At 38.9% G+C, this 22,462-nt stretch overlaps 1 protein-coding gene across 1 annotated transcript in view; it reads right to left on the bottom strand.

Moving 5' to 3' along the window:
- Window positions 1-22,462, bottom strand: part of SPOCK1 (SPARC (osteonectin), cwcv and kazal like domains proteoglycan 1) — a 2,429,073-nt gene that overhangs the window by 1,781,013 nt on the left and 625,598 nt on the right. Inside the window, exon 3 of the mRNA XM_044069840.1 lies at window positions 14,713-14,827. Within this exon, the coding sequence (XP_043925775.1) occupies window positions 14,713-14,827 (115 nt within the window). The remainder of the gene's footprint in view (window positions 1-14,712; window positions 14,828-22,462) is intronic.

The following is a 22,462-nucleotide window of genomic DNA, read 5'->3' as shown; positions in this document are numbered from 1 at the left end:
CTCATGACTTAGCCTGCTAATTAATTTGGGGTTGTTTGGGTTACAATCACTGTTTTCTCTTTATACTTTTCCTTTTTGCACCTTTTACTTATTTATGTACTTCTGCCCAGTGTAACGAGATATCCTGATAGGATGTTGGGAAAACAATCCTTTCACATACCTTACTTACACTGTTTTCATTTTGGGGGGAAGCTGAGAGGATTTATTAGGTGATTGGAGAGTCAACAGTTAATGTTCTGAAGGCTGTGAAATGTTCTGGGGTTCCATTTCTCACGGATATTTTAAATAATATCTAAATATATAACATATTACTATTCTTTTATCATAAAATCTAAATGTATGGCTTCTTAAAAATCTATGAATATAAAGTAGAGGTAGCAGGGTCATCAGTTCAATACTACCATGTGCATCTTCAGAGCCACAGAGATAAACTTTATGCCTCACCAACTGATAATTGTCAAAATCTCAATGTTAAAAGCTTTGTCATGCACTTTGAAGAAAAGAGCAGATTATCTTTGACATTTCTCTGTCACATGTCCACTTATTTCTGGTTGATTCTCACATTTAGGAGGAAACGCTTTTCTTAGTAGTTGAGCTGTGTTGACCCAATAAGTGAGATAGACTGTCACGTTCTGTTTAAGTAACCCACTTCAGGAGAACATTTTACCAGGCCTTGAGTAGCATATCTGTTTGCTTGTTTAGAAACTTATTTTGCTGATATTTCCCGTGACTCAGGATAGACTAAACAGATTATCCAAGGCTTGTAGCTTACTTTGAATTATGACAGTCATAATTATGACTTTTAAATTGTGCTAAACTTATATTAAAAAATACTAGGTTATGATTTGCTGTTAAGCCAAAATGGGACCTCCATTTTGTTCTTGTCATATCTTTAATTGCTGTAATCTGTCCCCTTTTTCTTGCTTTTTGTAAACAAGTTTTTTAAATTAAAAATGAATCATATGCATCAGCACAACAGATAGAAAACATGTGGCTATCTGTGCTGCTTAATTACACCATGTACGCAAAGTAAGAATTAGAGACTTTATCCAGTTGCTCTCATTTACACATACCACACACAAAGACAGGATTTACACTGACTGGCATTCATCGCAATCGGGCATAGGTGTGCATGTAGTGTGTGAATGGGTGTGTATATAAATTCTGTAATAGACCTTTTCAGAATAAGCTTCATTGTCTTGCTACCACTGGCTACCAGAACAGACTGATACCCATGTGCTTCTCTGCAAACTGGATGGATGGATGGACACAGGGTATACATTACGAAAGTAACTGAAAAAAATGAGAGGCTAATAAATTTGCAGTGTGTGCTTGAACAGACTGGCAAAATGCGAAATACATGCTCACCAAATGCTGAAGTGTTAAGTCAGACCAATGAATGAGAAATCTAGAGTTAGTGCATTATTATAGTGAGAATAAAGATAGCAGATTCAAAATTTTGAACTGCAGAAAATATGCCCTATTTTCATAGCACAGAAGTTAAAAAACAGTTCAAACTTTTTTCACTCTAGCATTTGTGTCCTTTTCATTTTACATTCTAGTTATCAGACATTTCTGACATCATGAAAATGAACAGTTCCCTTTTATGCACCTGGATACACATCTGAAAACACCTTAACAGTTCTGAAACACACAGGAGTGCTGTGATTACACTAAAAATGAGGGGAAAATAATACCGTTATAGCTGGGTTCCTACATAAGAATAGGCATGTACATCATCAACCCCCTTTTCCCATTTGTACATGGGTTGGGGTGTGACACCAACTGTCATGACTTCCCTCTATTCACAGCTACTCTCTTGCTTTCTTTGACGGTTATGCCCATCTATCCCAGCTGTTCGCAAGCAACCCACCCTGTTCCTCACAAAAAATGTGTTACATCCAGTTTCTTACATATAAACCTTGTTGTTCAAAAGAAAGCAAACTTCAAGCCGGCACACAGACAGCAGTTACAATGGAGCTGCATCAGAAACCAGTTAACATATTTAAGAGCAATAAGACACCCTGTGTGGCTACACAAATGACAATCACAAGAGGAATGAATATCAAGAGTGTAGCGACAGTGAGATAAAGGGTGCAGCTTCAAGGTGGAAGGTGGTGCAACTGGGAGATGCCATTCGCTCTGTTGTGCAGTACAGGCAGTCATTCCATACCAGTACTAGATGACGGCATAGTGCCAAGCAATATATGAGCTTGTGATGGCTCTGAAACCACTAATCGCCAACAGCTTTAAAAGTTGTTACATAATTTGTGCTGCCACACAAAATTTTTTTCCTTTAACTGAAGCTATCACATAGGGGGATGTTAAAGTTGCTCATGTATTACAAAGGATAATTATCAAACCTCATATCACAGCCCTATCCTATGCATTTTTGTAAGGAATCCCAAAGACATTTACCGTTTCAGCTTCAGTTTCAAGATGAATTACTTGAAACTCATTTTTTAAAATAAAAAAAGAATATGTGATTAGAGACCCTAACATAAACCTCTTTAATTAAAAAGATGCCAAAAAGTATACTACCCTATCATCAAGTGCTACTTTTTTATCAAAGCAGAGTTTTCAGCACATACATATTGTTGCATTACACTACATTCAGGACAGTACGATTGTGCATGAGACAGAAAAAAAAAGATTAACCGCATTATTAAAGCTAACATTAAATCAGAAACTTTCAGGAGGAGCAAGGCTGCAGTGATGATAATAAATATTTTCTAGTGTAATGACAGGCTTTTCCTTTTAAATTTCACCACAACAGCATTATAAGATAGCCTAGAGGCATACTAATACACCATGTAAGAGCAGAGGAAAGTTATATTTGTAATAGGCAATAAACATGATAGAACCTGTCCAGGGCATAAAAGAAGTCTACTGCAGTTAAATGTGCTCTTAAAAACATTAATATCACTCTGAAAATATGTAATGCTTCAGCAATGAAAAAAAAAACTATATTTAATTTCACGGTCTGATTCACCGTTTTTAGTATTTGATGTTTTATTAGTAATTCTCCCAAGGTATTCGCACACCATTTTAACACATTGCTTCTTTGCAAGGTTAAGTACCTATTAGAAATGGTCTATTTTCATCACATCACATAACAATGTTATGTATGCAACAGTTACCCAGAAGAGAGATTATAGTAACAAGAACATAATAAACTTGCACTTTAAAAAATAATTTTATACAAATGAAGATAACCAGTTTAAACTGTGCCCATTAACCCCTTAACTATCAAACTGTTTTAGGAGAAAAGTGAAATAATGACCTCATGCAATTTTGATTCTGAATATATTGTTATCAAGACAACACAATATATAGTTCAAATTTGTGATGGACAGTACCACATAGATATTTAAACCGAGTGCAACAGCTTGTATCAAGTCTGAGGATGGAGAGACAGGCAGTCAGAGGAAGGAGATAGGGATACTTGAGATGAAGCCAGAGAAAGGAGGGATGGTCAGTAGGAGGAACAAGCTTAGGATACTTGAATATAGTGAGGTCACAGAAGTCTCTACTTTCCCAGCAGTCCATAGGTAGACAACATTTCCTCTGAATACTTTTGACTCTGTCAGCTACATGCCTTCACACAACTCAAACTGGTTATTTAGAAACTCTCTTTCAGAGACAGAGAACAAGACCGATTATATTTTACTGTCTTCTAGAGAATTATTTCTGTACATTGATTGTTGAATCTGTAAGACTAGCAAATTTCCAAAATCTGTATCTCTTCCTTTAGTGAAGTCAGGTTATCTATCAGTTATGTATTATTAAATGTATCCTCTTCTGTGGATTAGGAAACATGCAAACACTATCTCCTTTGTAGGGCCCTTTATTTTTCAATAGACTTCATTTTATTCTTCAGAAGTGCACAAAAGCAAGTCCTAGGAAACCAAGTAATTAATTCTTTCTTTTTCCATGTGTTTTGCCTATATGTTTTCTCATCCTCAAATGTCCTTTCAATTAAATTATTTCCACTTATTCTCTAGCTTTAGGGACCATCTCTTTGGTCATGCAAGAACATTCCCAAGACGGCCATCTTCCAGAAGGTCATGAAGGTGGCTTTTCCTTTCTACAGTACCCTTTAGCTTCCTTTCACACACCTGCCATGGAGGTGATCCATCAGATGGGTGACTCTGGCTTATCAATCAGACTGTATCCCATGTAGCCCCTCTCGATTCAATGTACCCTCTCCCAGTTAGTGGCCCAACTCTTATTGACTAAGCAGAGCCATGCTTTTTTTTTATTTTAAACTCCTCCCTGGGTGTTGTCTTGACCATCTGCATCACCTATGACCCTTTTTATGACATGTGCAGTCTTTCACATGAACCAACAGCGACTACTCTCACTTATTTTTTTTCATCACAGCCAGAGTCATTTTGAGCCTGTGGTGTTTGTGATACCAGCACCCGTTTCTGCTTGATGTAATCATCATTGAAGCCTACTTGCCAGTAAGGTACCACCCTCCCTTCCTCCACCTACCCCCCCCCCCCCGAGATAGTTAAGCTCATCCTCTCCTGATCATGCCGGGAATCAAACCAATAGCCTGAGCTGTAGTCTGCACTTTATCTCTCCATACCGCCAGGGCTCTCTGCCAAAAATCCAAACTGTTGGTGTGACAGAGTAAGTACCCTGGTAACTATACTTTACGATAGTACAGGAAGTGAATCCCAAGTGTCAGAAGAGTGACCACCTAGACTGAAACCACAAATAGATGGTGCCAACAAACCAAGTATGAAGCTTGGAAAGGTTTTGGGATGAACATCTTTATTACAGAGCTGCAATTTATAGATTTTCTCTTGCACTATCAAGTTCAGAACGCAATACTTTCATTCTCCCGACTACCGGTAGCAACATTTTTCATGTCATTTCTTTTTCCCATCCCTCATGGCAACAGTGTCTTTCATGACAAAACACTTACTAGTTGCTTATAAACACCGCGACTATTTTGTTACTTAATTTAGTTAACAGTAAATCTACTCCTCATTTAAGCTGTCTTCTACTATCTACTAATCATCTTTACCCGCACTAGAAACTCCACTTTAGTCAGAAACCTATTCTGCATTGCAAGCCAAAATAAAACACCATTGGAAATAGTTCCCACTACCAAACTGCTAGGCATCATTATTGACGAAAACCTGAAGTTTGACTCCCATATATACTCTGCTATTAAGAAAGCCCATCATCAAACTGGTCTCCTATACAGGCACAACAGCTATCTCAGCCACTCCACCCAACAAACACTTGCAACTACCTTCCTCCTCCCATCTCTCATGTATGGCACGCCCCTATTTACCAACCTCCAACTAGGTCTGAGATCCAAACTTGACTCCTGCTTCCACAAAATTAACAAATTCACAACCAACACCAAATATTCATCTCATCACTGCCACTTTCTACTTATCCTTAAATGGCTAGAACTCCACAACTCCCTCAGATATTTGCAACTTACCACTACCCACAAGCTCATCTTCAAACTGGCTGACTGTCCATCCCTGGCCACAGCCCTAATGCCCTACAAACCCTCCCGCTCCCTAAGATCCGAGAGCCAGAATCTCCTTCAAGTACACAAACCTTCTCATCCCCCAGGCCACCTATTACTAGCCTGCACCATAGCTAAACTATGGAACTCTCTCCCCTCTTAACTACACATCATATCTAACCATAATAACTTCAAGACCCATCTGTTCTCACATTTGTCTTCCAAATGGAAATGTCTTTATCATGCTCCTACCTAAAGCACCTCCTTCTATTTTTTTTTCTTTTTTCCAGAATAATCGATAGATACATGACTCCCTTCTTCTTCTTCTTTCGGCTTTTCCCGGTTAGGGGTCATCACAGCGGATCACCTGTCCGCTCATGATTGGCAGTGGAGTTTTAAGGTGTTGAGTGCCAGCCCGGCGCCCAACCTTCCACAGAAGGCACGCACATGCACACACTCATGCCTAGGGCCAATTTAGAGTGTCCAATCCACCTGGAAACCCACGCGATCACAGGGAGGACATGCAGACTCTGCACAGAAGGCACCCCAGCTGAGAACTGAACCAGAGAACCTCTTGCTGTGAGACAAGCTACATGACTACCTAATGTGCATTTTCTTTGCCAGATTTGCTTAAATGTGAGTATATTGATTTCCTATTCTACTAAACCTCCCTTACTTTTGCAACAAATGTTTCTCATGAAAGCCTATAGCATACTATAATGTTTTTATACTAAATACTGCGGTAAATATGTAACGTTGCTTATTATTCCTCATTTTTCATTTGTAATTCATGTTTCTCATGTAAGCCTATGGCTTACTTTAATGTTACTTAATGCTTCTGACTCTGAATATTGTCTATTCAAATCTCTTTGACAATATTGATATTAATGTAATTTCTTGTAGAGCTTTTCTCCCCAGGCCTCCACTGAAAATGGGCTGACATGTCCCAATGGACTCTCCCGGTCAACAAATGCAATAAATAAATAAATAAATACATACATACTTGGAAAATCCTTGAAATTAGGATACACCATTTCACTCTAAAGGTTAAACAATAAGAACCTGTTTTTATTTATGAGATCTTCCTTCAGCTTTAAAACAAGTGAAAGATTTTTATCTAAAACTGCACCAGCTTTTTGGAGCATTCATCCTCAAGACTTCAGAAATAATCAGTGTTGGTCCACCTTCAAGTCTAAATAAGACAGCATCTCTGCAAAGCTTGTGTGTATTAGTAATTCAGGGGAATTAGTTAATAACTTTGTATCAGCACTACAAAGTTGCAGCATCAGCTGTTGAGTGTACTGTGCAATTCATTTTCAGTTATAAAATTGAATGTAGATGCTATTGTGCAAATTATTTTAATTAGGTTAGCTGTATCATACCTCGGATTGAATCATTTACACATTAGTCCTAGACTGCTCCAAGTTGATATTGTCCTGTGAATAAATGTGCTTCTCTTTTCTGAAATGCAACTTATAAGTCTACTTAGGAATGACCCCTACTTATTTTTTAAAATAATATCTAAATATACAGATTAAAACTAATTAACCTGTCAAACGTACTTTGCTACACTCAATGCAAGTACACTGAGAGGACAGAGTATGGAAGTGGATGCCATGATGGTATGGAGAAGGCTGGGCATTCTATTCATCCAAGAGACAAGGTGGAAGGGGCAGTGCAGCAAAGCCACTTGGTGTGGGATCTATAGTGTACTACTCAGGAGGAGGACAGGCTAGAAATGGTGTGGGAATTGTGGTGAGGGAGAGGCTTCAGAAGGCATTGAGGGATGTCATCAGAATTAGTGACAGACTCATGGTAATCAGACTCCAACCTAATGATAGAACAATATTCATAATCTCAGTCTATGCCCCACAGAGTACATTCAGTCACTAGTTGCTAGACCTACTAGATAAAGCAGGATAACATGAATTAGTGGTGATGATGGGTGACTTGAATGCATATATTGGGACAGACAGAACAGGATATGAGGACTGCCTGGGTCCACATGTGTGGGGCAACAGGAATAAAGGAGAGGCCACTCTAAACTGCCGTCTTGCAAGTGGCTTGATAGTAGCCAACACATGGCTCAGAAAGAGAGACAATCACAAGACCACATACAAGAGTGTCCAATATGCACTCAGGTAGATTTCCTCTTAGAAAGGAAAGGGCATTGGGGACAAATCAGTTATTGCAAAGTCATTCCCAGTGAAACAGTCTGCCCACAGCATAAACCACTGGTTGCCACAATCAGCTCCAAACAGCGGTCAGAGAAGGCTGTAAGGTCAACAGAGACCAGGCTTAAGACCAGGATGTTGACTGACGGTAAAGTACAGTTCTAGCATCCCAGGAAGAGGAGGAAATAGGTGGACTTGATGAAGAATAGCAGCACCTCAAAACCGTTATGTGTGAAGACTACAAAATAGATATGTGGCTGATCCAGGTATAGAAATAAGGCACATAAGGAAAGACAGTAGTGAAATGCAGAAGCCCAAGAGATCAAGAAAAGAAAGAAGGATTGTGGGAAAAAGTGGGATCTAGAAAAGACAGACCAAGCTAGTAAGGAATACTGCTTGGCTAATAAACAGGCTAAAAAAGGAGTTGCAATATAAAAGAACAGGGGCATCGGAGGCCCCCTACCAGCTTCTGGAAGGTGACTGAGTCGCTGACATAAAGAAACTATATCAGGTTGCAAGGCAAAGACAGAAAGCTAAAAAAAATAGACAGACACCCTTCATAAAGGCTGAAAGAACAACCTGTTCCTCAATCCATAGGACATCAGAGGCAGATGGAAGAAGCACTTCCAGCAGTTTCTGAATGAAAAAAAAAAACCCAGAGATTGTAGGGCCCCAGATACAACCTGTGATGAGAGGAGAAGAAGAGGGGTCCACCCTAGAAGAAGTAATAGCACTTAGCAAAATGAAGTCATAGAAAGTAGCAGGCTCAGATGAGGTCACAGCAGATATGAAAAGATTCCAGGTAAGATGCTATTTACAGTAGTGTGGAGAGAAAGGCATATCCCAGATGACTGGAGAATAAGCATAGTCATGCCAGTGTGCAACAAAAAAGGGGACATCCACAACTGTGGGCAGCAAAGAGGTATTAAACTCCTGTCACGTTAAATGACAGTTCTGGAGATGGGGATTGATAAACAAATACATAGAGCAGCAGAAAGTAGGATAGGAGATGAGCAGTTCAGCTTCAGATCAGGATGCCGCACAACTGACCAAATGTATGCAGTGAGATGAATAGTGGAAAAGAAGCCAGAGATGAGAAAATAGTCTAATTGGGCATTCCTAGACTTGGAGAAAGCATATGAAAAGGTCCCTAGAAAGCTAATTTGGGCAGTCCTTAGGTGGTTCAAAGTCACAAAAACATTGATAGAATTAGTGCAGGCTATGTACAGAGATCCAATGAGTCAGGTATGAACAGTGTTTGCTCTCTCAGAGGGGTTCCAAGTGGGAGTGGGTGTGCATCAGGGTTTAGCTGTGAGTCCACCACTGTTCATATTGCTACATTAGGAATCAGGTTGGAGGGGAGAGATCAACAAAGCTGCTGTATGCAGATGATGTGGCATTACAGGCAGACTCTGAGAAAGAACTTCAGCAAAGGACAGGGGAATGGAATGCAAAACTGAAGGCACATGGGATGAAACTACATACAGATAAGACAGGGGTGATGGCAGCAAATTGGGGAAGTCAGACAAAGAAGAGAATTGAGATAGAAGGGAAGATAGTGAAACAGTTTAATAGCTTCGAGTATCGGGGAGGGGTGGTTGAGGTGAAGGGGAGTTCAAATGAAGAGGTTGAAGCTAGAATCAGAGGGGCTGCAGCCAACTGGCACAGAGTGTCAGGGGTAATGTATGATAGAAGAATGCCAAAAAAGCTGAAAAGTAAGGCATAATAAACAATGGTGTGACCAGTATTACTGTATGGTACAGAAACATGGGCAGTAAAGGCAGAGCAGATGACGAAGCTAGAGGTGATGGAGATGAAGTGCCTGAGATGGGTGGTAGGATGCACACTCCAGGACTCATGAAGAAATGAGGGCATAAGAGCAGCAGCAAAGTAGCTCCAGTTGCAGACAAGGTCAAAGAGAACAGATTACAGTGGTTCAGGCCCATGTGCAGAAAAGCAGAAGACAATCTGATGAAGAAGATTTGGAAAAGAGAGGAAGAAGGCAAGAGGAAACAAGGGTGTCCAACAAAGAGGTGGATGGATTGTGTCAAAGAAGATGTGACAGTCAGGCAGGAATGTTGCATTGAATCAAGAGTGATGGAGACAGTTAACACGACACCCCATGCAGAAAACAGGAAGAAGGGGGTTGATGATAACGGTACAGATTAAAACTATTCTGTTAACATAAAATCTAAACGTATGGACTCTTACAATCAATGACCGTAACCTAAAGGCAGCAGTATATTTTCTCTTTAAAATCCCTTAAATCTTCATCTTCATCTTCACTTTATACCTCACCTACTGATAATGATTAAAATTTCACTGTATAAAGCGAAGCACTATGCTCATCCCCATGCTAATAATAGATACATTTTCAACAGAAAACATATTTTGGGAGTTCAATATTTGAGCTACAAAGAAAATACTACACAATTAAATGTTTTCTTTATATAAATTATAAAACAAAACTAATGCAGCACACCAGCCAAATCTCAAAAAAGTGAATATAGTATAAAAAGAAGCAATGCTGTGTAGCATAAACTTTTAATAAAATACTATAAGGCATACAAAAAATAAAAATGGTTAGTGCTTTCAGAAAGTTGCTTCATCAGATCATAAAAATATATAGACTGCATCCACAATATATAGCCCTCTAATTAGTCAAAAAGTATGAAAAAATGTGTGGCACAAACTTTGGTACATTTCCACATGGTAGCTGTAATTTTTGTTTATTTTTAGATACTGATAATACCTTTTATACATCCCACAACCAATAGGAGGTATTCTTTTAAAATAGTAGCTAGTTGTCTCACTAAACATTTAGTGTATTTGGCTCAGTGCCAGCTATGCCAGCCATTTTATGTAGGAAAAATGGGCTGATATTTTAAGGATAGAATTAGGGAATATTTACAAGACATTAGACAGGGAAATTATCAAAATTCATTAGCAAAACATGTTAAGGATTCAGGTATAGAACATAGTTTTAAATTTAAAGTAACAGAAAGTGTTTGGATATGACCGTGATTAGGTGATATTAAAACTGTAACCGAGAATAGAGAGAATTTTGAATTTACAAGCAGACAAAGAGAAGGGACTTAATGGTAATTTATTTTTATTTTTTTATTTTATTTTACATTTGTTAACCGGGCTAGTCTGGCTGGATACATGTCCATTTTCAGCAGAGGCCCGAGGAGAAAAGCTCCACTATCAGTCTAAGACATTACAGAGTTTGTAGTCACTTAAATAAACTAACTATACACATAAAAGTAATATAATAAGGCAAGAATAATGCATATACATTTTTCTAATACAAAAGTGATTAGATGACAAACTAAATTCAGACAGGTGCTTAGCAGAGAAGCTACAGTATCATACAAAAAAATAATCAGATGTTAAAAATGTTAACTAGTAGGTAATCCTGACAACAAGTAGGTAATGGCTGAATGCTTGAAAATGGTTTATCTAATGAGTCTAATAAGCAGGTTAGAATAGTAAACAGATAAAATAAAGTTGGAGTATAGGAAAGGCAAAAATGAAGTAGGGAGACTGTAGATAGTGATACAGATTCTGTTAGGTGGTGATATAGTGGACTGAGTAAGGTTATATTGGAGATAGTAGAAAGAGTAAAATAAAGGGGGGAAAAGAAAAGAAAAAGGCAAGATAGTGTAAAATGCTGGAGGTAGGAGGATTAAAGGAGGACAGAAAGGAGAAGCCAGAGGCAGGATATCAGTATGGTCATAGGGGGAGTCTAATAGTTGTTGGAACTGAAGAGTGATGGTACAAAAAAATGGGTCAGTGGAGACAGTTTAAGTAAGAACAGAAGAGCAAAAGTACAAAGGAGTGGACTAAGGAGAGTGAAAAAAAAATTTACTGGGGTCAGTCAGGGTTGGAGCAAGGTATCTTTAAGACCCAACCTCAAACAGAGGAGACCGTTTTATGTTAAACGATTGGTTGGTTGACTAATTACAGGGCTATATATTGTGGACGCATTGTATATATTTTTATGGTCTGATGAAGCAACTTTGCGAAAGCGCTAACCATTTTTATTTTTTGCATGTCTTGTAGTATTTTATTAAAGGCTTCTGCCTACACAGTATTGTTTCTTTTTATACTGAATGTTTTCTTTGTTTATTATAGTTAAGTTAGAGGGGATCTGACCTACTTGTACAAATTAACAAGTCATTAAGAAATCATGGCCTTATTGGGAATGAGTCACTTTATAGGAAGCAGAACTTAAGCTCATCCCCTTAGTTTAGACAGGTCCCTATCAGTTCAGTGAAAAATGAATGAATTGAACGGCATTTTCAGTTTAATAACATCGAACATGACATTCGTTGAAATGTTCATACTGAGGTCACTGAATACTGAGGTCACTGTACAGTGAGGATCGGGAAAATGGTCTTTTCCCTGTGATCTCATAGTTGGTATACATATAATTAACAAGGGGTGTAGGGCACACCTCCCCACATGAGGTTAATTCAATAAATGGCATTTACGATGAAATGCCATTTGTTGAAGTGATACAGACCCATTTAGTGACCCCTAATTCACATTTATTCCCTATATTATTTCAGTCGTGCTTAACTCCTGTTTGGAATAATCTGCCCCTGTTACTGTAGACTACCAGTGAAGTAATGACATTTAAAATACGTTTATAGAGTATGAGGAATAAGTGAGATACAGGCTTCATGATAACATCTTGATGAGGCATAGACCATATAGTCTATCTTAATTGCAACATTGTAGTACTGAATATTATATATTCAGTGAATCTGATTGTCAGCTGCATTACAGCATCATGTCCAGTCATGGTTGAAAGGGTCATTATATAAATCCACCCCACTAGGTTAACAAATGAACAAATAAATAAATAGAGGATGAACAGGATTATAAACAGGATATACAAATGATGTTCATGGGAGGATGCAGAAATCAGATTATTTGTAGCCAGTGCAAGTGAGTTATTATGGTTCATCTAATTAGACATCTTAAAACTGGAAAGGAAAGAATAACAGCTACATCAGGAGGTTGGAAGTGGGATGTTGAAGTTAAACTCTGTAAACGGGGTAGTAATGAAAATATTAAGTAGGTTTATAGCTGTAAGCAGCTCTGCATTTGTATGAGCAACAGATCACTATTAAGGAATCAGAGCTCACCAGAAATTATGTTAATGTGTTAGTTAACTAATTCCTGGTACTGTAATGTGGCACAAGGCTTTTCAGTGTACCACAATGTGTCAGCGATCTCTCTGCACATAACATAACCTCTGGAAACAGCATACTGTTTTTACTATAATTGCATTTTGTATTTTATTTCTGTTTTCTAATTGTGTTGCAAGAATCAATGGCTATGTTAACATCTGTATGAACATAATGGTTTTCTGAGTTCAACAATTAGGCAGAATCTAGTATAAAATACATGATAATCATCCCTATTATCATCATCATAAAACTTACATATATCAAGGCATGCAGAACTACATATCCAGTACTGCTTGAAATAAACAGTCACCAAAAAGTATCTTGAACTGTGATATGCATTGTAATAGCAAGTAGTGAGGACCACATACATGATTATAACCAGGATGATAATGTTAATTGAGTTATTTGTGTGTTCAAGCAATGCGTTCAGGACATTCAACTTGAGAACAAAGCTTGACAAAATTTCTTGAATCAATTTCTCAAATACTTTTACAAATAATTAGGACTGGCAACTTGACCATAATTCTTTGTAATGCATATCTAAACATCCAAATGATATACCAGTTACAAAAAAGTGTAGATATGCCAAGTGTCCAGCAGCTTTAAAAGCTGTCATTATGTTAAGGCCCCACACAGATGGCAGCTAAAAAAATCTCATCTCTTGATCAGTGAATTTAAAAGCTGTTTGACACTTTGAACTGACACACTTTTGCTTTTTCTTTGGCAGCACAATATTTGTTGCCACTTATGAAACTCTCTGCAGGCTTCCAGTATAGCTGAAAGGTGTTGCCATCTGTAATGAAGTACGGCCCTTGCTAGTAACTATGTTCCTGTGTATGATGGTTGATCCCTGATATAACAAGACCATTTTGTCTCAGCTTTGAGCATAACCAGTTCCCTCCATGGATTACATTACTGTTTTCAAAATTACATGTGGAAAATGTTTGACACATACGATAGCATTACATTTCTGTCATATTTGTAGGCATCACAGATAAGGAGTTAAAGTCTTCTTAGTTTACAAATCTTCTTAACAAAGGAAAATGTTTCTAGTTGCAAGTGCAATTCCAAATATGAGAAATATGAGAAAATTCCACAAATATTTGATGAAATCTATAATGTATTTCAAGTATCAAACAATCACTGGATATGGACAGCGTTGATTTCTTGCTATCACTGGATGCAGGCAACATCGATTTCCTGCAATCAGTGGATGTGGACAACATTGATTTCCTGCAATCAGTGGATGTGGACAACATTGATTTCCTGCTATCTCAGCATGTCGATGAGAAGTCATGTAACCCATTAAAAGATTCATAAATAAAAAAACTAGGCCTGAATATGTGATAACTTCATATCACTTAACTTTTACAAAACTCTTCCAACATTAGTAACTGAATCATATTCTGGATGAAATAATTATATTCCCTTTGGGGCCAGGCATGCAAGAAGTTTTATTTTATTCCAGTATCAAGGAGTAATTGACAATCAGGAAACACAGGAATGTTGTTATGCACTGCTCTTACAGGTAACTCCTGATACAATTTTTGTTAGGCAAAGTTCTTTTGCAGTAAAGGTCTCTGTATATGAAATATAATGTATAGCTATTGCTCATTTTCTTTGCCGTTTGCATGTTTTTGATTTCATAAAATACCAAATATGTTAAAATTTTTTCTATTGTTGGTGTGCTTTACGACTTGTAGTATTCATACCATAAATGAGCGCTACAGCCGCTAAGTGTGCAGGAGCTAAACGGCACATTTAATTTTAATTGTCTTTAAACGGCTCACATTTATCCTTACACTTCCATATTATGGACATTATTGAGATACATTCTTACCTGTGCATCAATTGTTTCCGACTGACACAGATAGCTGTTTGGTAGTCATGAGTGACACAAACTTTATGTTGACTGCACTTTACTTTCAGGCATGGATCTTTTGATGGATCTAAGGCTGTGAAGAAAACAAACATTGGATTTTTCAATTTTTTTGGATTACAGAGCACTATAAAGATGCAATGAAATTCAAATCACTGATAGCATTAGAGTCAGATAACAGCTAAATAAAGAAAGATAAACATTCATAAAATGCACAGTGATAGTAATATTTGTAAAAGTACACTCTCTGTTAATACTAACTGTATTTATAGTGTACCAGTTTCATCAATCATCATACTTAAAACTACTTAAGCATTTATCTGTTTAAAAAATCTTGTTAAAGGCAGACAAATACCTTCAAATGTATCAGTGCCCTGTTTACAGATGACAGTCTTATTGCTGCCAGGTAGACCAATTCATTTAGTTTATGCTAATCTTATCTGCAAGTTTTTTTGAAGGGGAATATCATTCCAAGTGCACCCTATCATGGGGGGGGGGGGTCTGCCACCACACCCACATCACTAAATGTGCTATCTCTGAGGTCCGACCAATTAAAAAAAAAGGTAATGGAGTTATTTCACCGCATCTGTATTATAAGAACGAATGCTTAAAATGTTGAACACATCTTTGTCTTTTTTTTCCCCTCTGCGCGTGGATGCTGACGGAGCAGTGCTGGTCTAAGGCTTTTTCTCATATTTCTGAAAGACTGAAGTGACCTATTGGAATCCTAAGACCTTCCTTATCCACCCTCCAATACCTGCCTGGGGTAGTATTCACCTGGGTTACCTCCCTGGACAAAAGCCACAGTAATCTGCTCTCTGGTCTAAGGCTTTTTCTCATATTTCTGAAAGACTGAAGTGACCTATTGGAATCCTAAGACCTTCCTTATCCACCCTCCAATACCTGCCTGGGGTAGTATTCACCTGGGTTATCTCCCTGGACAAAAGCCACAGTAATCTGCTCTCTGGTCTAAGGCTTTTTCTCATATTTCTGAAAGACTGAAGTGACCTATTGGAATCCTAAGACCTTCCTTATCCACCCTCCAATACCTGCCTGGGGTAGTATTCACCTGGGTTACCTCCTGGACAAAAGCCACAGTAATCTGCTCTCTGGTCTAAGGCTTTTCTCATATTTCTGAAAGACTGAAGTGACCTATTGGAATCCTAAGACCTTCCTTATCCACCCTCCAATACCTGCCTGGGGTAGTATTCACCTGGGTTACCTCCCTGGACAAAAGCCACAGTAATCTGCTCTCTGGTCTAAGGCTTTTTCTCATATTTCTGAAAGACTGAAGTGACCTATTGGAATCCTAAGACCTTCCTTATCCACCCTCCAATACCTGCCTGGGGTAGTATTCACCTGGGTTACCTCCCTGGACAAAAGCCACAGTAATCTGCTCTCTGGTCTAAGGCTTTGTCTCATATTTCTGAAAGACTGAAGTGACCTATTGGAATCCTAAGACCTTCCTTATCCACCCTCCAATACCTGCCTGGGGTAGTATTCACCTAGGTTACCTCCCTGGACAAAAGCCACAGTAATCTGCTCTGTATGTCTCAGTGTCTTTGATCTCTCCAAAAGCATTATTGTTTTGATAATACATTACTTTGTGTTGATGTATTACACCACTGCCTGACTCTGTCAGCAGCCATCAGCAGCCATAACCCCTCCATCTGCTCTCCTACCCCTTACTACAGTCCATCTCCGTGTTCCTGTTGCTCCTTCCCTTTCTTACATTAGCCTTATAACTGTTCCCTACTCCATTATCTGCCCTTCCCCTTTTCCTAACTCCTGTATTCTCCTCCCAAGGTTACCCTAAACCTAAACAAATAGGGGTCTGTCGTCTTCTTTCCCCTGTAGACAACCTAGTCTCTCTCCCTACCTCATTTCTCTATTGTTTCTGCCTGCAGGTCTGCCCTTCACTATATATCCCCTTCTACTATCCTGTAGAGTCCTGTCTATATTGTCTGCTCCACGGTCCTCTCCCTACTCCCCGTTAACCCCTTCTCCCTGACTAGTCCACCCTATCTTTTTCTCCCTGTACTGGTTTCACTTCTTTTTCTCTCCTCTCTTATACTACTCCCATAACCCCTGCATAATCTCAACCTTATTTACTGCTCCTCTGTCTCCTGCCCTGGTCCTCTACCTTACTGATTGTCTCTCTCCCTCTGATCTCACCTTACTTGTGTGTCCTGGGCTATTCTATATTTCGCTTTATTATTCTTTATTTTTATCTTTGTCCTTCTATTTCACTCTATTCTGTACCTGCTAATTTCACTCCTCCCCACTCTTACTTTCACATCTCTCATCTTGCCTCCCCCCCATTATCTTATCTATCGCTCTTTTTTATACTCTGCCCTCATTATAATTGGTTTATGTTTTCTTTACTCCTTCCTCTCTTCTTAACTTAGCTTATTCCACACTACGCTGCACTTTTCCCTCATCTCGACTCACTTTTTCCCATCTCTACCTGTGGCACGCCGCTTGCCTGTGTTACTCTCTTTTCCTTGGCACCTCCCACTGTCGCTTAGTTTTCTTTCTCCACTTGGTTTCTCCCTGAACAAAGTATCCTCCCCCTAGCTCTCCACTTCCGGCCAGGACATTGTAAATAGGGGTAATTCCCTTGAGGCGCCATCTTTTTTTTTCCCCCTCTGCGCGTGGATGCTGACGGAGCAGTGGTGTGTATCGTAGATCCAGATAATATGTTTTATGTTGTCTCTCTAATGTCCTGTTATTGAGTTTCTTTGTTGTAGTAGTCTAGTGTTTAGATTAGCGTTGTGTTATGTTTTAGGAAGTTACTATTTGTTTGGTGTTTATTGCTGCACTACTCTACAATGTATCTCCTTGCTGCCTAATCCGCCGTAACCTATCTGTTGATGCGACTAGGCTAGGCATTTGTTACTCAGCCATTACCATGCTTGCTTAGGTTTGTGAAGTATACTTTACTCCCTGTCTTAGTGCTGATGCTATTTTAACTCCATCCTTGTCTCTGTGGAGACCGATAAAGTGTTAGAGCCCCCTTTGTTGTATATGCCTTAGTAAAATGTCTGCTGGTAGTTAGTGCGTACTGTGGAGTCTTATAGAATGATAGAACCCTCAGTGTTGTATATCCCTTAGTTAGCTTGTCTGCTGATAGTTAGTGCGTATGATATCAAGCCTCTTTGCTGTACCAGCTACCCAACTATGTCGCCTTGCTTAATCTTTAGTGCCGTGCTATTCGCAGTGGTTTAAAGGTTTAGTTTTTTAACTTTTGTATTGTCGTATATCCGGCACTCCAATAAAGGATAGCTTTACTTGCCTATCTAGCGCTGAGCTGTTCTTAGGGGAATATTGGCTTTTTTTAGCAATTCTGTCCCTCTATTGATATGTATGTTCAGTTACTATATTTTGTTTTAACCTTGCCCAAAGCGCCAGCTATTTTCGCTATAACTCCCAGGATTAGCGCTTTTTCACCTGCAGCTACATGTGTCCTTTACTTAGGGATAGTGGGTTCTCTCTGAGTGTTGGTTTTCCCACCGAAACTTTCATCATCTCCATCTTGGATCCTGCATGCTAGGCCTCAGAACTTGTTTTGGGGAAGGTCATTATTTTGCAATGTGTACTTGTTCTCTGTAATAGCTACTATTTATGTTATAAGCCCGTGAATTGTGATTTCTAACTGTATGGCAGCTTGTAACTTTTATTTCCTAACACTATACTGTGATTACGCTGATGCGTTTGCTGAAATGTTTGACTGTTTTCTGGCTTGATTGAGCCTATGTTATTTTGTCTCACCTACAATCTGTTTAGAGTGTTAATGTGTACAGTGTTTTAAGAGCATTTTCACCTGCCTAATCTACAGTCATTGTTTTTATATACTGCTCATTTATTTTTCATTTTATTTTTTTTTCTTACCAGCTGGTCTAAGGCTTTTTCTCATATTTCTGAAAGACTGAAGTGACCTATTGGAATCCTAAGACCTTCCTCATCCACCCTCCAATACCTGCCTGGGGTAGTATTCACCTGGATTACCTCCCTGGACAAAAACCATAGTAATCTGCTCTGTATGTCTCAGTGTCTTTGATCTCTCCAAAAGCATTATTGTTTTGATAATACATTACTTTGTGTTGATGTATTACACCACTGCCTGACTCTGTCAGCAGCCATCAGCAGCCATAACCCCTCCATCTGCTCTCCTACCCCTTACTACAGTCCATCTCCGTGTTCCTGTTGCTCCTTCCCTTTCTTACATTATTCTTATAACTGTTCCCTACTCCATTATCTGCCCTTCCCCTTTTCCTAACTCCTGTATTCTCCTCCCAAGGTTACCCTAAACCTAAACAAATAGGGGTCTGTCGTCTTCTTTCCCCTGTAGACAACCTAGTCTCTCTCCCTACCTCATTTCTCTATTGTTTCTGCCTGCAGGTCTGCCCTTCACTATATATCCCCTTCTACTATCCTGTAGAGTCCTGTCTATATTGTCTGCTCCACGGTCCTCTCCCTACTCCCCGTTAACCCCTTCTCCCTGACTAGTCCACCCTATCTTTTTCTCCCTGTACGGGTTTCACTTCTTTTTCTCTCATCTCTTATACTACTCCCATAACCCCTGCATAATCTCAACCTTATTTACTGCTCCTCTGTCTCCTGCCCTGGTCCTCTACCTTACTGATTGTCTCTCTCCCTCTGATCTCACCTTACTTGTGTGTGCCCCGCTCCGCTCTTCTCCCTACCCCCAATTCCCACCCACCCCCAGGAGTCCTCAACTTATACCTCACTAAACACTCCCCCTATCTCTCCCTACCAATCCTCTTCCACTCTAATAATTCTATTCCACTATTCTCCTTCCTCCCTCTTAGCCTCTCTCCATAGATTGACTCTCTACTGGTACTTTGACTTACACTATCACACTACCTACATCCACCCTTTATTCACTAATTACCATGCCTCCTACACTCAAAGCTTTGTTCACACATATCTTACTCTTCACCTCTACTATAACCTTCCTATCTATACCTTATTACTTCACCTTCCTTGAAAAGATTACTCTATATGAACAAAACCTTCACCTCTAACAAACTTTACCTACCTCTTCTCAGAAAACCCTCAATCATAGTAACATAACCTGTTCCTCTAACTTTCTACTACCCAGATACCACAGATCATCTCATACTTCATACGACTTAAACAAAAGGTACCCATATATCATCCCCAAGATCATTAAATCCCAACTTTGTTCACAGAGGAACCTCCTCCTACATGGTGACATTCATCCCAATCCTGGTCCTATTACCAACATTAATGTAAGTCCAAGTAATATGTCTACTACAATACCTCCATCCTGTACTAATTCAGCCAACTCCCTTCTAATAGCTCACCTTAACATTAGGAGCTTAAATAATAAAACTCACCACCTCCATTCCCTCCTAGACTTACACTCATTTGATATCCTATGTCTCACAGAAACTTGGCTAAAACCCTCTACTAAAGACCAAGAAATCACCCCTCCTGGCTTTAACATACTGAGATGTGACCGCACAAAGAAGAAAGGCGGAGGAATAGCCATTATCTATAAAGCTAATCTTCAAGTTACTCTCTATAATGAACTTCCACCTCTAGACTCCAAAGCCGAAATTTTATCCATCAAACTGCTAATTAACAACAATAAATCTATATATATAATTTGTTTGTACCTTCCCCCTGGAAAGAATTCCCATATTCTTGAGGAATTACTTAGTTCACTTTCAAACCAACTACCCCAAGAAACCATAATACTTGGTGATGTCAACATTGACTGGTTAACCTGTTCATCCCAGCACCCTACTAGCCATATAAATCTCTATGGGTTCTCACAATTAATGACCACTCCAACTAGAATTCATAAACCTAATAAAAAGGAAACAACTCTAGACTGGATCCTTATTAATAACCATCCTAACTTCTACACTCCAGGAACACTCCCTGATAATATTAGCGATCACATGCTCACTTATATTATTAGACAAAAATTGCATGTCCCAACTACCCATAAACTCAAGACATCTCGCTCAAACAGATTCTTCAATCCTGAACAGTTCCTCACAGAACTAAAAGCATGTAACTGGTCTCCACTAACCCACCTTGAACTTAATGAAGCTGTTACCTACTTTAATACCAATTTTCTACAGATCCTTGACTTTCATGCTCCCATTCGCACTACTAGGATAAGATCCAAAACGGCACCTTGGCTAACAAAACAAACTAAGAACAAAATGATCCTTAGAAATAAAATCTGGGCTAAATGGAGAGCTACTAAATGTCCTTTAGATCACCTTCTCTTTAAACAATTAAGAAATGCCACTAAGAAAGATACTCTCACAGATAAAAAGGAATTTTATCTTCACCTACAACAAACTAGTCAACAAACCCCTCAAAGATTCTGGTCAGGCATTAACAAACTTCTTAATCCAGGAAATACAACTACTCCCACACCTTCTGGCTTTAACCTTAGCAACTCCACTCTGATCCCAGATGCCTTCAATAACTATTTTACAGAAGTTATTCAAACCCTAGCTAATTCACTACCCACATCTACTCCTACCTTATCTAATACTTCTAATACCTCCTCTAACACCTTTCATATTCAACCTGTTGCCACATCTCTTATCTATAAGCTTCTCAAGAAACTTAAACCTTGCACTCCATCTGCTGACCAACTCCCATCTGAATACCTACAAATTGCTGCAGAAGCTATAGCATACCCTATTTCCATACTTATTAATAGAACTATCTCTGAAGGAGAAATCCCCACCATATGGAAAATATCTCACATCATCCCCCTACATAAAGGGGGCTCCTCTACTGAGCTCTCAAACTTTCGACCTATTGCCTTACTCTCCCCTTTATCAAAGATCATGGAAAGATGCATACACAAACAATTTCTTTCCTACCTTCTACAAAACAGACTTCTAGCCAATTGTCAACATGGTTTTAGACCTTCCCACAGCACTACAACTGCCCTCCTTTCCTTTACTGACATTATTAATAATAATAAGAACAATAATCTCCTCTCCTCTGCACTATTCCTAGACCTGACAAAAGCCTTTGACATGGTTAACCATAACATACTTCTTGACAAACTAAATCTCTATTGTCTGAGCTCTCAAGCACTGCAATGGTTTAGGAGCTATCTCCAACACAGGCAACAAGCAGTTCTATGGGAGAATAACCTATCTTCCTTACTACCAGTAAACATAGGTGTTCCACAAGGCTCAATCTTAGGTCCCTTGCTTTTTTCCCTTTTTATTAATGAACTACATGTAAACATTCCCCAAGCCATCTGCATTCAATATGCCGATGACTCAACTTTAATCTGTTCTGCTAATAATGTTTCCTCACTCCAATCCCTAACTCAAACAGCTTTCCATAAAGTTGAAAATTGGTTTATGGAACATTCCCTCCTTCTAAATCCCAAAAAAACAAAACTTCTTCTCTTTTCTCCTACTCTCAAATCTTCCTCACCTTTCTTCTCCATCTCCTCTAATAATGCCACCTGTATAAGCCCAGACATGACCACTCGCCTATTAGGTTTTACTATTGACAACCGTCTTAATTTTGATCACCATATTGATAACACCATCAAATCAGTTAACAAAAAAATAGGTACTCTCTACAGAATTAAACCCTTCCTTACCCCAGCAGCTAGAAAAACCATTGCCCAAACCCACCTGATCTCTACTCTTTTCTATGCCTCTGCCAT

The sequence above is a fragment of the Protopterus annectens genome, chromosome 4.part0 (genome assembly GCF_019279795.1).
Source record: "Protopterus annectens isolate FY-2018-M chromosome 4.part0, PAN1.0, whole genome shotgun sequence".
In the NCBI taxonomy this organism is placed as follows: domain Eukaryota; kingdom Metazoa; phylum Chordata; order Ceratodontiformes; family Protopteridae; genus Protopterus; species Protopterus annectens.
The sequence above is the reverse complement of the archived record's forward strand: the minus strand, read 5'-3'. Positions and strand labels throughout refer to the sequence as shown.